The sequence below is a fragment of the Botrytis porri genome (assembly GCF_014898465.1).
Source record: "Botrytis porri strain MUCL 3234 chromosome Unknown BPOR_018, whole genome shotgun sequence".
Classification (NCBI taxonomy): domain Eukaryota; kingdom Fungi; phylum Ascomycota; class Leotiomycetes; order Helotiales; family Sclerotiniaceae; genus Botrytis; species Botrytis porri.
The window spans coordinates 94,923-110,419 of NW_024066092.1; the positions used below are offsets into that span (position 1 = coordinate 94,923).

Genomic DNA, 15,497 nt, shown 5'->3' on the forward strand with positions numbered 1-15,497 from the left:
TTTTTGTCGCATTCGATAAACACTGTGCCGGTTGCATGAAATGAATCATAATTTTCATTGACAGCTATCGTCAGCTCTCATGTCACCTGATACTCTTAATGCTCTCCATGTTCTTCGCCTGGTAAGAGTTTATCAACTGGGGATTCATAATGAAAAGAAAGTTTTGTGCGGTATTTCCGAAGCACCTTCCATTCACAATTCGAGCGGGCATAAGTCTTTCTGGCCACTTGAGGAGGATAGGTGAGGTAAATCTCTTCAGCCAAAAGTTTAACTTGTTGTTTCCCCTTATTGACCTTGAACAAGACCAAGTTCAATTCTCGTAACTTCCACTCAGGATTTACTTGTGGAAAATCCAAGCTGAGATCCCGTTCTAGAAGATTGATATGCCGTTTAGTCATATGAATCGCGAGTTCGAGAAGATTGATTCGTTGATTGATTTCTCGTGATTCTTTCAACCGAAGGAATTCCGCTTTCGATTTGATGCTCCGTTTCATGACATGTAAATGCCATGCGATTTGTTTGACTTGTTTGGCACTATGATTAACCTTGGCAAAAAGATCCATTATGCGCTGCTCTCTTTCATTCATAATATAGTCTATCTCCTTCTTCAAGAGATTGATTTGTCGTAAGCTCAAATTTAGCTGGTATTCGAATATATGCAGTTTTTGAAGTCGTTTTAATCCCTTGAGAACAATAATTCTATGTCCCAATGACATGTGTGGAGATTCCTGTAATCTGAGATGATATGTATATCTCCAATCTCGAGGGAATTGATTGTAGTAAAAGGAAACTATAGACATCTCAGTCGAATGGATGTTTGCGCTTGACAATGCAATCTTAGATTCCAAGCTTTGAAGCATCACTCTTCTACCTTGAAGGGATCCTTGTTTCGATTTATCTGCTCGTGCGTTCTCTGTATATGTGAACTTTTCGAAAATTTCGAGGGAACGGTCGATGCTAGAATGAGAAGATGGCCGGTTCCGAGTTTTTTTCGTTGGAAGATAATCCCAAGCTTGTGTATTCCCAAATTCGGGGAAGTTAAGGTGAGATTCCTTTTTGACGTTATGATTGGATTTTTTTGAGGATATGTGAAGAATGTCCTGCAAGGCATTTATGCGTGCAACAAAGCGTTCAACGGAATCACGTATCGAACCAAGGTTCAACCAGAATAAAAGTCTTCCCAAATTCCACCTAGGAATATCTATTGGTAAAATGCTCGGTAAATCTTTGGTCGGGTCAATTCCACAAAGATAAATAAGTTCTCTTATGGCCCACCGTGTAGTTTTGGTGAGTGGAATGCGATCAGGTACTTCTATATTTTCGGCCCACGTCTCTAATATAGAATGTAAAAGTGACGCTCCAGCAGCATGATCTAGTTGAGCTACACAACTTCTCACTGCCTCACAAAGTAACTCTGGTCGAATCTTAATTTTCTTGTCTTGACGTAAAGCTGCTCGAATATACATGATCGATTGTCGAGCAGTGGTCATTTGAAGACTCGTCCCAATAAGAGCATCGAATATAGATTCATCTCGTGGTACTTTTCGTTCGAGCCAACCTCCTCTCAAGGTCAGTCTTTGAGCATGTTTCTCGGCCCAACTCAAAACACGTGGATTGTCCAATAATTGATTCTCATGTCTCCGTGCAATTCTCATACTCCCATCCACCGCTCTCATACGCCTAATAATGCTTCGATAACCTTCTAAATCATTCTTGGCTGCATAATGATTCAAAATAACCTGAATGGTCCTTGAAGTAGGTTTGAACATTGTATCGTAGAGAAATGAATCAACAATTACTTGAGCGTGGTCATGAAGCATCAATTCGGTCAATTTCTCGATTAAAAAGTTATACGTAAAGATGTTTGGCGACGCGGAACTTATGAGAAGATTGTAACATATCTTGGTTAGAATTAGATTGAGATTATCCTGACCCGGAGATGTATTTTTGAGGAGATTTTCCAGGGCATCATGTAATTGAAATCTTTCTTGACCGACTTCGGCTTCCAATTGATATGCTGGCATGCTAATATCACCCCGTTGTAATTCTTCAACTCTTCCTATCATTTTATCGGTCTGGAGAAAGATGCCAGATGACGCCGAGTGTAAATCCGCTGCCATAGGAGAGAGCTTGGTGGTCCACATGAGTCGATGAACTAGCTTTGAAATCGAGTTTTCTAATCGGTCCAAGTGTTTTCGAGTTTTGACTTTGCGTGGTTGAAGCATAGCGTTTGAAGGTATATATTCGCCGAACTGTTCTAGGTTTGTGATATGTTCTGGCGTGGCTGACTGAACGGGGGAAGTGGTAGGCTGAACAGGTGAAGCGGTAGATTGGGGGACGAGATCCTGTGAACTTTCTGGTACCGTGGTCTCGGCAGACCTCGACACATTCGAGGGTATGTTATTGAGTTGAGTTCCCAATCGACTCATGGAAGAGTTCGCCGTCCATTTGACTCCATCCCAGGTCATAGGTCCTGTAGATCCAGCCTTTGTACCAATAATTCCAGTTCTTGGGAAAGAAAATTGATTCCCCAAATATCCGGGTAACCTTGACGTTCCTGGAACTCCTAACGTTCCTGAATTTCCAGATGTTCCTGACTCTCCTGGCATTCCTGGCATCTGATTCCTAACTTCACCTGCATTTCCTTCTACTTGACGATCCTGCAATTCCTCCACTTTGTCGATAGGAACTCCCGCCTTCGCTTCTGCAATGACTCGATCCCATTGTTCCCTTCGTCGAACTTTTCGATTTGAATCTGCCACTGCAGCAGTTGCGAGTATTGTTGAATAACATGCCGTAAATATATCTCCTATGCTAACCCTTCGACGTTTCCCAATTGCATTTGTAGTTTGACGAGTTATGATTGTGCCGATTTTCACACAAGCGTTACAACGACATGATGATCTGGTCTGCGCAGCGCGGAACCATAAACTTTGCATTATATTTGCATACTTGTCGATTTATGGATTTTCAGCTTACTGGACTCGTCAGTCGTGCCATTGAAGGATGGGGAAGTTTCAACTTTTTGCGCTAAGTTATTGTAAAATAAATTGATGTCTATCAAAACTTATCGGATGACTTTCACAGTTGGGCGGCCGCTTTAACCGATTGAATTTGTAGGACAAACTACCTAACTAGTAGGTAACCCCTCTTCATTATGCCCCTCCATGATTTTCATACTTGAATTGTAACAATAAGATCAAATAAATACATATATAACTCAGATCACGAAATTCACGAAACTCACGATGCTTACCTTGACACTTACTGCAGACCTCTCTGGGTCAGTATATACAGGAACCTCGAGATATACAAGAGCTAACATTTCACTGTATAGTGTGAATGAACTTGTCCCCGATGACAGCGCAGAGAAGAACTTCTGGTATACTTTCAAAGTACAATGTGTATCATGCAGAGAAATTCATCCCAACTTCATAAATATCAATAGATTTGTAAGTCAAGTCAAGGATAGCGAGGGTCTGAATTCTTCTATCCTTCAGATACTAACACGCCTATTAGGAAGCAAATGATATGAGTGGTAGTAGAGGAGAGGCAAACTTTGTATGGAAGTGCAAATTTTGCAAGGTGTGTAGTTTTATTATCAATATACTATGAAACAGCAGTACTGATTTCATATGTAGAAAGAATCATCTGCATCAGTTATATCAACACCAGTTCCATATCAAGCAGCTTCTCCACCAACTCGTCAAAAGATTTTAGAATTTGATTGTCGAGGTCTTGAGTTGGTAGAATTCAAACCAGAGGTAAGCATTTCTTTCACATGTTAGTCGATATTTGGATCTCATATATCCGTTTCTTGTAGGGAGATTGGTTGGCTGTTGGAACTGATAGTGGTACCAAATTTACTGCTATCGATTTGAATGATGGAGAATGGTATGATTATGACGATAAAGCAGGAGAGGAAGTTAGTATCAAGGACTTGAAATGGGAAATTAGGAGAAATTGAGACGAGATGAGATGAGACGAATTCATGAATAGATGCCAAAAGGATCAAGTATGAATGTTATGAATGATTTGGTTATGAAGTCACCTGGTCTGATTTTACTCGGGAATATGGTGCTGAAGCAATGAGAATATTTGATACATATATGAACGACTTGGATCAGCATTTAATATGAACTTCTTTCAAGTATCGTAAAATAACTCCCGAGGTCTCCAACCATAATCTAAGTAACTTCTTGGTCATTTTCATAAATAAATTTCCATTGACATTGATGCTCAGATCATTCACCTAATAATCACCAGCCTCATCAAAACCTCAGCCTTGCGCTTCGCTTAGAAAATTTCCCCAGCGACGCCAGCCTAGCCAACGAGTAGCATTCAACAGCAACCTCACATCCGACGCGACCATCTTCAATCCGCGTCCCTCCACCACCCATTCATTTCAATCTCCAGCTCACATCATGAGTGTAAGTCATCTCTCCCCTCTTCAATACCAAATTCCTAATTCTCATTTAGTTCGTACCAATTAACCCCCGTCCGTTCCTTCAAAACCTGTACGTACTAGCTATCCCTCCTCAATCGAGCTTGAATTCTCACCAACTTCCTTTCGCACATACATACCAATATTCATATACTAATCCACGATGTAGCGTCAACGAAGAAGTAATTATTCGTCTGAAATGGGGCGGTCAAACAGAATATAAAGGCAAGCTTGTTAGTATCGACAGTTATATGAATATTCAATTATCCGGTGCCGAGGAATGGATTGATTCGGAAATGACGAGTACTTTGGGTCAGGTCTTAATAAGGTTTGTTTATTCCTTTTATATTTGAGGTTTTTCGAAGAGCTTGGCCCGTTGATGCTGGGTGTTGGAATTGATGGACTGCAAGGCACTCAGCGGCACGGCATTGCACTGCGCTTCGAATTGGAAATGCTCATTAGATTGAAATCGAAATAAAAATCGAATGCGCAAAATCTAACATCAAAATAGATGCAACAACGTCCTTTACATATCAGCCGCACAAGTCAAGAAGGAAGAAGATGATACGAAGATGGAGGGATGATTCTGTGAACTTGCGACTTGACAAATGGACAGATGGATGTGGAAACCATAATGGACTGAAAGGAGAGGAAAGCAAGAGAGGTCCAATGGGAAATTTGATAGATACCTAGTATGAGAGGAAAATCTGAATGGAATGCGGAGAGCATCGTATGGCAGATATGCCAGAATGTAGGAACATCTCACTTCCATTGAGCAGGAGAAGTAGGAGAGGAGAAAATTACCTATACCTACAATGATTTACTCAAGGACGGCGTTGTTCAAGCAAATCAAAGCAAGCTTATGGTTATAAGATCTTAAACAAGTCATGGTACATTTCTATTGAGGCCTAATTTATGTGCACATGTGCACAGTGACAACTTATTGGACAGTATATTCATTGCCCTCTTGCTTCAATGATAAATTGATTGATGAATACCTAGGTATGCATTTTCATATAAAACCTATTTACATAAGACAACCAATTGATCGACTACTACCTACATCACTCAAACCCACTCTCAAACGTTTATTAGGTCCCACCATAACAAACGCCTCAACTAACCATTCATACCATACTTTTCTATCGTCAGTTTGTCTCCAAATACTGACTTCTACCTCGGAATCATCAGGAATATATAGAGGTGACTATTGATATGTTAATCAATCATGACCATAATATTCAGGGAAGGAGATACATACCTTCAAAGGAAAGAAAATTGGAAACCATGAAATCATATCTTTACTCTTCGCATCAATTGTATCAGGGCGCGTACTCAATTCGACCTTATTTTCGGCTTTTGCTCCACCTTCATACAAAACAGCTTCGAAATATCCGGCGAGTCCATTGACCACACCGCGATCTTTACAAACAAACTTAAGACGTGCATAACGTGTATTGTGTTCATTAGCACCATCACCTCCAGACATACTTCCACCACCACCACCACTAACACCACCGCCTCTTCTGGCTTCAGCAATGTGTAATGTGTTTACAGGAAGTGGATGTGAAAATTCCCATGCTTGTTGAATTTGAGGATGATCAGGGACGGCAGTGGCAAGGAAATCAATGGCGTGAAACATGACTACATATGGAGTATCTGTAGCATGTTCATCTGCCGAGAATCTGTTGGAGATATCGGCATGAAGACGAGGAGCAAGGATTGGAGTAAGATGAGCGGTATATGAAGCGGGTATTGAGATACCGTTTTCTGGTGCTAACACATGTTGGACTCCATCTATACACTCAGGTGATAATTCATTGTCCGCAAAAGAACCAAGAAGTTCAGAGACAAGTATATCTACTTTACCGTGGGTAGTTGCTGGAGTCGTTGAAGATGTTGTGACGGCTTGACCAATAGGTCCAGCTGCATTCTTTAATGGACCTTTCCAAGCACGCATGTCGGTTTTTACAACATTGACTACTCCATTCCAGACATTTTCATTATGTCGTTGAAGGAGGACATATGCATTTGGATTCTTCTCCACTGCCCATACTTCAATTGGAACGCCAGTTGTTTGACTTGCCTTCAAAGCTCGAGAAACCAAAGGTCCACGTCCAGAACCAGCTACTGCAAGAACAACAGCACCACTAAGACTTGATGTAGGTTTTTTTTGTAAAACCCAATCTGATAATGCTCGTTCAATTGCTCGCTCATACCAATCATATTTAACAGGATCTTTTTCAAAAACCTCATATGTAACAGATTCGAGATTATCTGTTAATGGTTGAAGAGGAGCTTGCAAGTAATCTTGATAACCTGATCCAAATTTTTCAATAGGAGTTCGCTCTGGTTGATTTCTCTGAAGATATCTCAGATAAATCAAGTGAGCTGCAACATCCTTTGATTTTGTTTGTGATTTGGTGCTATTTCTTCTAGCTTGCTCCGCTTCGGCTGGAGTTGGAGATGGTGCATCTTGAACAACACTTGGTGATGCATAACCATCTGCCACTGAAATTTGTTGATTTGGATCATCCAAACCAGGAATTGGTCCTACATCACATAACAATAACCATGGTGGATTCTTAAGCTTCATATATCGGGTGAGAAGATTTTGATGAGCCTTGCCCAAAACTGGATGTCCACCTTTATTCTTCAAGAATGTTGATTGAGTAAAGGTCAACAGTTTTAGGGGCTCAGCAAACCAACGAGATTGAAGTGATTCAATAGGAAGTTGACGGGGAAGTGCCAATGCTATAGAATTTTAATTAGCTTATGTTTGTTCTTAAGAAAATTCGGTTTAGAAGCCGAAGTAGCGGCCTCAAAGATCATAGTGTCGCTATCGACGCCATAAATAATTTACATTCACGGACCAAGCAATGCCAATGAGATCTCACAATCTGACGAGCCCCAGGTCGAAAAATATGAAAACATTGAAGAAATAGAATATTTTTTCATTAACCTACCTACTGAAAGTCTGGAATTGTATTTACATACATCCCGAATCAAATTCCAAGCATCCCAATTCTCATACAAATCAATTTCGTTTTCACTCTTTGATGTATCTGTTGTTGATTGATATCTGGAAAATGGTAAAAGATCACCCGTCATTTCCGCATTATCTTCGACACCATACATAGGCATATGAATTGAGATGTTGATATAATTGGCAATTGCGAGAGCCTCTTGTATAGCACGAGCATATTGAGCAAGCCCATTGTTTCCTGATCCACCATTGTATGTTCTTGGACCTGGAATAATAACATTACCGACTCCACAGAAGGAAGCATATGCGATTTCGATATTCAAAACTTGACGAGAAATGTTTGCGACAAGAGGATCTGGGGAACATAGATCTATCCAAGGACTAGAATATGCGATAAGTTGCGAAACTGTATCAGAAGGTGTAAATGGTGTATCGACGGGATCGAGAGGTGGAATAATGGGAGCTGGAGGGGTAGCTTTGTTTGGCGCATCACTTGAATCGATAGCTGATATTTCGACGATATGATTCGAAATCAATGAAAGTACTCTAGAATGAAAATGGGGACTTGTAATTGGACTTGTGAGCATATCATACTAGTAGAAAGAATGGTTAGCAAAAGTCTCAATCGTTCGAGTGTGTACATACTCCAACATCAACAGCTTGTCGCAAAACAAATTCTGTGACAGGTAAAGGTCGTTTTGACTCATGATGTCCAATGTAAAAGGTTGTGAGGTTCTCATTGTCTGCCGTGTCAGAGTTAGCATCAGCATCTGCATGCTCTCCAACAAAGGATCCCAGGCTAGGGTACCGGTAGCCATTGTGATGAGGCGTTATGTGAAATGCGCCGGTTCTGCTTCTTTTTTGGATCTAGATGAACTTTAAGTTCTCGAGAGTGCGGGGTTTATAGAATTTGTTGTTAAAGAAGAGAGAGAAGTGTTGTCGGTACCACTACAAGTATCGTAATCCTATAGACAGTATAATACTCCGGCTCACAAGGACCTATATATAAATTGAATAGGGTTTAACCGTAAAGGTGGAGGAGAGTTTTTCATTTGAGTTATTGTCCTGGATTGATGGAATGATATCTTTCTTGGTCAACTTTTCTGCCAAATTAGATCAAAGCGGTGTGTAGCAGATTAGACGCCGTCGAATGCTTGTAATAAACATTCGAAACTCGAGACTCGATCTTATCATCTTATCACTTTATTTTCATAATTAACAAAAAACATCAATTTACATTGTTCTATTGCCAAGCTTGGATCTCATCCATATATCAAGCTGTTCTATTTGTTACGATTTTACATTGTTTCCATAATGAGTTAACAAGGAGACAAACTTTGGACTAGATCTAAATGCCTTTGAGTATCTCAATGCCACCAAAGTTTTTCTGTACAGATGTACACAATGTACCTGCCAAGTAGTCTTTAAAACACCGAGATAAGAGACAAAATCTAAGATTCTAATGATGAGCTGGGATCACAACAAAGGAACCCTTCATGAACGATCACAAGAATATACTGGTGCGATGATATGCACCACTTAACCCTAAAACGGCCAGATGCAGTCAGGTACCTTTCATCAATATGCTTTTTGAAAGACATGAAAAATGAGCTTCGGCATGAAGTGCATGCGCATATCCTGAGAAGAGTAAAAGCTCATAGATTGATACAAGCTTTGCTTAGAAAATCCCTTTATTCCACCGCGCCTCTTGTTCTCCTTTATCCAGATTGCGGGGTCGATGAATTTCGCGAGGCGACGATCCCCCTTTTTTTCGTTTGTCAGATTAGAAGCACAAGACCACATCTTGAATGCTTTCGGTTCTAGGCCCTGGAGTGTGGGACAGCTGAAGGTCATCGGTATGATGGAGGAGCAAGAGTTCATGACTGGTGCCTTGGTTCATTCCTATTCTAGGCTTGTCCTCTATCATCAAAAATTCATTGCCGCCCTGCCCCGCCTTCGAGATCCATAGACACGATGTACAAAATCAAATCGTCCGCTTAAAAAAGAAGATTGTCCATCGGAAACTCACACCTACCATACTACAGGTCACCAATACCTACTAGGGGTCCATTCTTTAAAAATCAGTGACATTGGCAAGCTGTCAGTACTTCATGATTCATTGGGCGGAGCATCCTTCAGGTTATCCATACATCATCGTGTCATGTTGGCCCGAGACCAAAAAAACGCAAAAAAAAAAAAACATACAACAGTGGGGATTCGCTGGTGGTCACCCACCCAACTACTAATCCACCGATCTGAAGCTTGTGTATGGCAGAGCGGACGGGATGCCCAATACTCTTCAGTCTATGGTCGTATGTGGCAGAGAGGACCAGTTCAAGAGATATGTTCAACACAGACAAGCAGAGTGAATCTATATACCCAAGCCTGATGATACACCTACTAGTCTGTAGACTATCTCGAACCATTGTATGCTATTCAATTAAAATACTATTCTATAGGTTGGCTATGCTTATTATACCTTAAAAGCTCTTTCGGGTGAAGTACCTAATACAGCTTGTCAAAGCAGGCGGGGTATACAAAGAGGACATACATTTCACCTGCAGTCTTGAGGTGGATAAGATGTGAAAACTCAATGTTTGGAAATGAATTGAAGATTGAAAGCCCATCATGTGAGCCGATGGGGAACAATCAGAGGCTGTGGTTTAGCTAATGCCACATGAGAGCCTTCTCCCTTAAATCCAATTACATTTGAACATCACTACCATCAGAGGGTATCAATATTGAATTGTCATTATCTACAGATTTGTATGCTAAACTTGCAGGAAAGTCTGAAATATCTGGATACATGTAATGATTGATCTAAAGTCAATACACGCTTTCGGTCACTGCCTGGTCCATCTCAGCCAATTCTACTTCGGTCAACATGCGACTGGCGTCCATGTCCAAATCACCATCCTTGTCTTTGACCTCAGGTGCCTCGTCATCATCGTCGGAATCAACCTCTTCTCCGTCGCCATCCATTCCACCGTCTCGTTGAACTCTGAGAGGAGCTTCGATTGCCTCACCAAGTCTGAAATTCTCTCGTTGTGCCTTGCCGTGCTCTCTAATCTTCCGATTTTTAGTTCAGAGCAATTTCTCCAATTCGGCCAGTTTTTCCTTATCCTCGTACTCACATTTAATGGCATAGAAGGCTTTTAAGATCTTGCTATTAACAGCAGGGACCGAAATCATGGTCTTGGACCAAGTCTTATGATCAGGTAACTCTTCCAGACTTGCGGGTACAGTATTATCAACATCAATGTCGATGTTTTCACCATAATCGAGAAGATCCATGATGAAGAGACCAAGCTTCTTGTATCTCATACCTTTAAGGAGACCCGGGAGTTGACTGCGCCACAGATCGAGGTTTCCAAACATAATCAAAGTCGATTGAGCACGTGCATGAGTGAGTGCTACATTCATTCGATTCCATTCTTTCAAGAAACCAATCTTTGAACCATTAGTCTTGTTTGCTGGGGTCAAAGAAAGTAAAATGACCTCATTTTGACCACTTTGAGTACTATCAATGGTGGTAAATAATGGAAATCAACCAACGGTATCTCCTCATACATGGCGAATTCCCATCTTAACTTGATTCACCAATTCCATATTCTCTACTTTATATTGAGTGAAGATACTAATCTTGTCAAATGGTAATGGTGCCAAACCACAAGTTGGTTGATGCTTCATGATACTCATGACCATATCCGCAATTGCATTGATGTTGGCGTGATTCAATTGAGATGAAGACCCGTGTTTTGATGCAGACTCTCCATTTTTGACATTGAAGTACATGCGATGAATTCTAGACTCATCAATATCGAGACCAAATGCTGGCTTTCGACGATTGTCTCTATAAATCTTGGCTGGCTCTGAATACCACCAATCCTCAAAGAACTTGAACTCATCAGAAGGTACCACCGTTGAATCATCACTCTCCAGCCATTCGTAAGTTAGATTGGCAGGAAGTTCGGCAATATCGGGATGCATGAAGTATTTGATAATTAATCGATAAAGTGGCATGGTTGGCTTTCCATACAATCGTTCGTAGAGCGATAATCCGAGCTGGTCTGCGAACTCATTGTGACCGGCTGATCTGGTAAAAAGCTTTACTTTCTCAAGATCTCCAGCCAACACAATGCGCCTGGGCTTGAAGCCTAGGGGAACATAACAGTCTGGTTCTCTTCCAGCAGAAGTCTCATCAATCAATACTGCCCACGGCGTCCACTTGTATTCTTCCAGAAGAGCAGAGGTATTGGATGTACAAACTACAATACGAATGGCAGAACCTTCGAAGATCCTCTTAGTCATGGCATTTGTGAGTTCGATGAAGATCTTCTGCTCCTTTGATCCAATGTTATTACCAGCCTTGATTTGCGAGCGACGTGATAGCCAAATGTGAGCGTTCTTTTTGCGTCCATCTGCTGGATGTATCGTCTTATCTGAAGCATCATTTTTGTAGGCCTGGACAATATGATTCCAGAGCTTGTACTTTTCGAGTTTTGCATCTTCAGTTCGTTGTTCTCCATCAGCAACCATGTTGGAAACGGTCTCGGCATCAATTTCGTCCTGCTCCGAAACATCGCGACGAGTTGCTGATTCAGTTGGTAGATAAACTACCTTGAACCACTCTTCCGATTCTGGATAGACGTCGTACAGAGTCTTGAGGTGACCCACCAACTTTCTCATACACTCTTGTGCAGCAGTATTCGAAGGTACAGTTAGGAGAGTTTTGATTCTCAATAATGTGAATCCAAGGGTGGCTGAAGCTACGGTGGACCTTGTAACATACCCATGAACTCGGTAGTGCCGAAGACGCCTTGCCAAAAGACTCTTTGAGGTCCGTAAAAGTTACAAGCGTCACGGAAGTCAATGAAGGCTTGCTTTTCAACATCTTTCATTCTTGAAAATTGGTCATCCTGAACAGATTGTGCTAGCAAATCTTTGCCCGTATAAATATCGTCGCCGAGGAGCAAGTCTTGCAACATTTCATGTTTCATATGATAAGTATGAGGTACCTTGCAGATACTATCGATTGGCTTCATCTGTCGAATTTGAGGAAGAGCATTTCTCGTCATGATGATACAGACTTTGACTTCCGTACCTACCACAAGGCTTGCGTCCAACAGCAATCTTGACAGCAATGCAGATATCTCCGGGAGAATTAGCAAGCTCAATGACCCTGCAGTTGTACATTGGAAAAGCTGGTTCCTTCTTCATTGGCTTCCCCTTGGGCTGTTGTTTCTGCCACTTGTTGCCGTTGCCTTTGTTCTTGAAAGCTTCAGCCGGAGTAGTCTTTCCTTCGCCATCATTTTGGCCTGGTTGTTTGCCCCTCTCCTCATTCTTAATTGTCAATCGCTTCATGCTGTAGGCCACACCACTATTATGCTCGACATCATATTCTTCTTCGATCAATGATTCATCGAAAGGCTTCTTTCTTTTCGATTCGGCTGCCTTTGATATGAATTGAACCTTGAGTGTTGTGCCAGGAGGGGTTGCTGGCATGGTTAATTTGTTGCTCTTAGGGCTAGTTTGAATACACAAATCCGATCATTTTGAAAATGGATTCCTGATTTCTATTTGAATATTAAATTATAGATTCCATTAAATAATTCTGTTTTTGATATATTTAATATATTAAATAAATTAAGAGTTTAATTTTCAAAAAATATACTAAATAATCTATTGAATAATTTATTTATTTGTATAAGAAAATAAAAACATAGATTCAAAATAATGATTAAATGAAAAATCTATGAATTTATAGATTCCTATAGGCTTTTGTAGTTTAAAGCTTTAATGAATATAATTTAGAATTATAGAGTATATTACCTAAAGCTTTAAACTCTTTTTAAATTAGAGTTTAGAATTTAATCTTAATTAAATTAAGTACTATCTTTATATTCGTTTTAATTGAATTGAAATTATCTTTACAATTGCTTATTTAATTATTCAAATGACAATAATAAGCTTAAAATGTTTATATATTGAAAATTCGAATTTCCTTTATTTAAAAAAATATATATATATACGTAGTATATATTCTACGTACTTTTATTTCTATAACTTTTATATCAGAATCAATATATAAATAAGAAAACGAAATACAAGAATCTGTCTTTTTTAGGTCTAAAACATACCATTATAGAATCTGTTATAATAAAAAAAGCGGGTTATTCGGTAGATTCTGATCGAAATTGATATTCAAACTAGCGCTTAAGTCAACTACCCCACTTTCCGACCACCCCCTCTTTTCGACCACCTCAAAAACCACACCGCTTTGAGTAATTATAAAATTTATACTTTGAATAACTCAACAATGCTTTAATCAATTGATTTGAAATTTTGATATTATTATAATTGTGATATGAAGAATAGATATACCGAAGAAGATATCGCAGAGGCTCTTAGAGCGATTACAAATGGAGCAAGCATACGAAGAGCTAGCTTGGATTATGGTGTTCCACGTACCACACTTCACGATCGAATATATGGTGGAGTTTCGCATCAAAAAGGCGCCCAAATACTTCAAAAGTTATCTCCAATTCAGGAGAATCGACTAGCAGAATGGATATTAGTACAGGAAGCTCTTGGTACTAGCCCTACACATCGTCAAATCAGAGAGATGGCAGAGCACCTCCTTATTGTACGAGGGGAGGATCCCTCACTTGGAAAGAAATGGATACATAGCTTTTTTCGAAGGCATCCTAATATTGGAACTAAGAAGCAACATCAAATCGATTCTGCACGAGTTTCAGGTGCTACATCTGATATTATTAAGAAGTGGTTCCGGAACCTCGCAATCCCTGAAATCAAGGCTATTAAGCCGGCCAACAGATGGAATATGGATGAAGCAGGTATAATGGAGGGTCAGGGTCTTAATGGACTAGTAGTAGGAAGCACTGATCGAAGATTTATTCAAAAAAAGCAACCTGGATCTCGAATTTGGACCTCTTTTATAGAATGCATTTCAGCCAATGGAAAAAGCATTACTCCCCTTGTAATATATAAGGGAAAATCAGTTCAACAACAATGGTTTCCAACAGATTTGACTCTATTCAAGGGTTGGAACTTTACCGCTACAGAAAATGGATGGACTACAGATGCTACAGCTTTAGAATGGCTGAAAAAGATCTATATCCCTCAAACTACCCCTATTCAGCCGGAAAATTCAAGACTCCTCATTTTGGACGGACACGGAAGCCATGAAACTACAGCATTTATGTTAGAATGCTTTAATAACAACATATATCTCTTACTTCTCCCACCACATACGTCACACGTACTACAACCACTCGATTTATCTGTGTTCTCACCCCTAAAAAGTGCATATCGAATCGAACTTAATAAATTAAGTCTATTATCCGATTCCTCACCAATTGGAAAGCGCAATTTCCTTTCTTGCTATCAGAAGGCTAGAATAGAAGGTTTAACTATTCAAAATATCAAGTCTGGGTGGCAAGCTAGTGGTCTTTGGCCCAAAAATATGGCTAAACCTCTTATGAGTCGACTTTTGCTTGAAAATAGCAATAGAGAGGTTTTATCACTTAATCCTGAATCTGATGATGATCCTATTCTTCAATGGAATATATATTCATCGTTTATTCAATGGAAAACCCCTCAAAAAGGAGCCGATATCAGAAAATATAGAGATATAATGATTCAAGAGAAGGAGATCGATTTGCCAACACGAAGATTACTATTTCGCAAGATTATAAAAGGATTCGATGCTAAGGATTATGAACCCTTAGAGGCAGAGAATAAGATTAGAAAGCTAGAATATCAATTAGATGAAGCATTACCTAGAAAAAGGCGAAAGGTTGTGGTATCTCCAAATTCGAAGTTCGCAGGGATTAGAGCTATAAGGCGTACACAAATTGAAGCTGGAGATCGTGAAGATGAGGTAGATGATAGCTCTAGTGCTATAGAAAGTGATTCTACAGGCGATTTCATTGAAGTTCAATAGTTATTGAGTTATTAAAGTTTTAAGTGTAGATAATATGAATTTTTTAGGTGGTCGGAAACAGGGGGTGGTCGGAAAGTGGGGTAGTTGACTTAGAAACCAGA

At 40.0% G+C, this 15,497-nt stretch overlaps 6 protein-coding genes across 6 annotated transcripts; 3 read left to right on the forward strand and 3 right to left on the reverse strand.

Annotated features, from left to right (window-relative positions):
• Positions 1-95: 95 nt before the first annotated feature.
• On the reverse strand, positions 96-2,939 carry EAF01_010786 (uncharacterized protein; the record flags this gene model as incomplete). The annotated part of the gene is made up of 1 exon (XM_038919043.1): positions 96-2,939. One exon carries the CDS (start codon positions 2,937-2,939, stop codon positions 96-98), a length of 2,844 nt encoding a protein of 947 aa, XP_038765326.1.
• A 309-nt stretch (positions 2,940-3,248) lies between these two features.
• On the forward strand, positions 3,249-3,967 carry EAF01_010787 (uncharacterized protein; the record flags this gene model as incomplete). The annotated part of the gene is made up of 5 exons (XM_038919044.1): positions 3,249-3,283; positions 3,338-3,452; positions 3,520-3,585; positions 3,642-3,764; positions 3,824-3,967. The coding sequence occupies 5 exons, from the start codon at positions 3,249-3,251 to the stop codon at positions 3,965-3,967; spliced, it is 483 nt and encodes a 160-aa protein (XP_038765327.1).
• A 457-nt stretch (positions 3,968-4,424) lies between these two features.
• EAF01_010788 (uncharacterized protein) lies at positions 4,425-5,028 on the forward strand (the record flags this gene model as incomplete). The annotated part of the gene is made up of 4 exons (XM_038919045.1): positions 4,425-4,430; positions 4,480-4,517; positions 4,614-4,772; positions 4,956-5,028. The coding sequence occupies 4 exons, from the start codon at positions 4,425-4,427 to the stop codon at positions 5,026-5,028; spliced, it is 276 nt and encodes a 91-aa protein (XP_038765328.1).
• Positions 5,029-5,471: 443 nt separating this feature from the next.
• EAF01_010789 (uncharacterized protein) lies at positions 5,472-8,248 on the reverse strand (the record flags this gene model as incomplete). Its single annotated transcript, XM_038919046.1, has 5 exons — positions 5,472-5,651; positions 5,706-7,198; positions 7,411-8,023; positions 8,076-8,173; positions 8,239-8,248. 5 exons carry the CDS (start codon positions 8,246-8,248, stop codon positions 5,472-5,474), a joined length of 2,394 nt encoding a protein of 797 aa, XP_038765329.1.
• Positions 8,249-10,256: 2,008 nt separating this feature from the next.
• On the reverse strand, positions 10,257-12,935 carry EAF01_010790 (uncharacterized protein; the record flags this gene model as incomplete). The annotated part of the gene is made up of 5 exons (XM_038919047.1): positions 10,257-10,494; positions 10,561-10,880; positions 11,001-12,193; positions 12,223-12,408; positions 12,539-12,935. The coding sequence occupies 5 exons, from the start codon at positions 12,933-12,935 to the stop codon at positions 10,257-10,259; spliced, it is 2,334 nt and encodes a 777-aa protein (XP_038765330.1).
• An 862-nt stretch (positions 12,936-13,797) lies between these two features.
• On the forward strand, positions 13,798-15,396 carry EAF01_010791 (uncharacterized protein; the record flags this gene model as incomplete). The annotated part of the gene is made up of 1 exon (XM_038919048.1): positions 13,798-15,396. One exon carries the CDS (start codon positions 13,798-13,800, stop codon positions 15,394-15,396), a length of 1,599 nt encoding a protein of 532 aa, XP_038765331.1.
• Between the last annotated feature and the right edge of the window lie 101 nt (positions 15,397-15,497).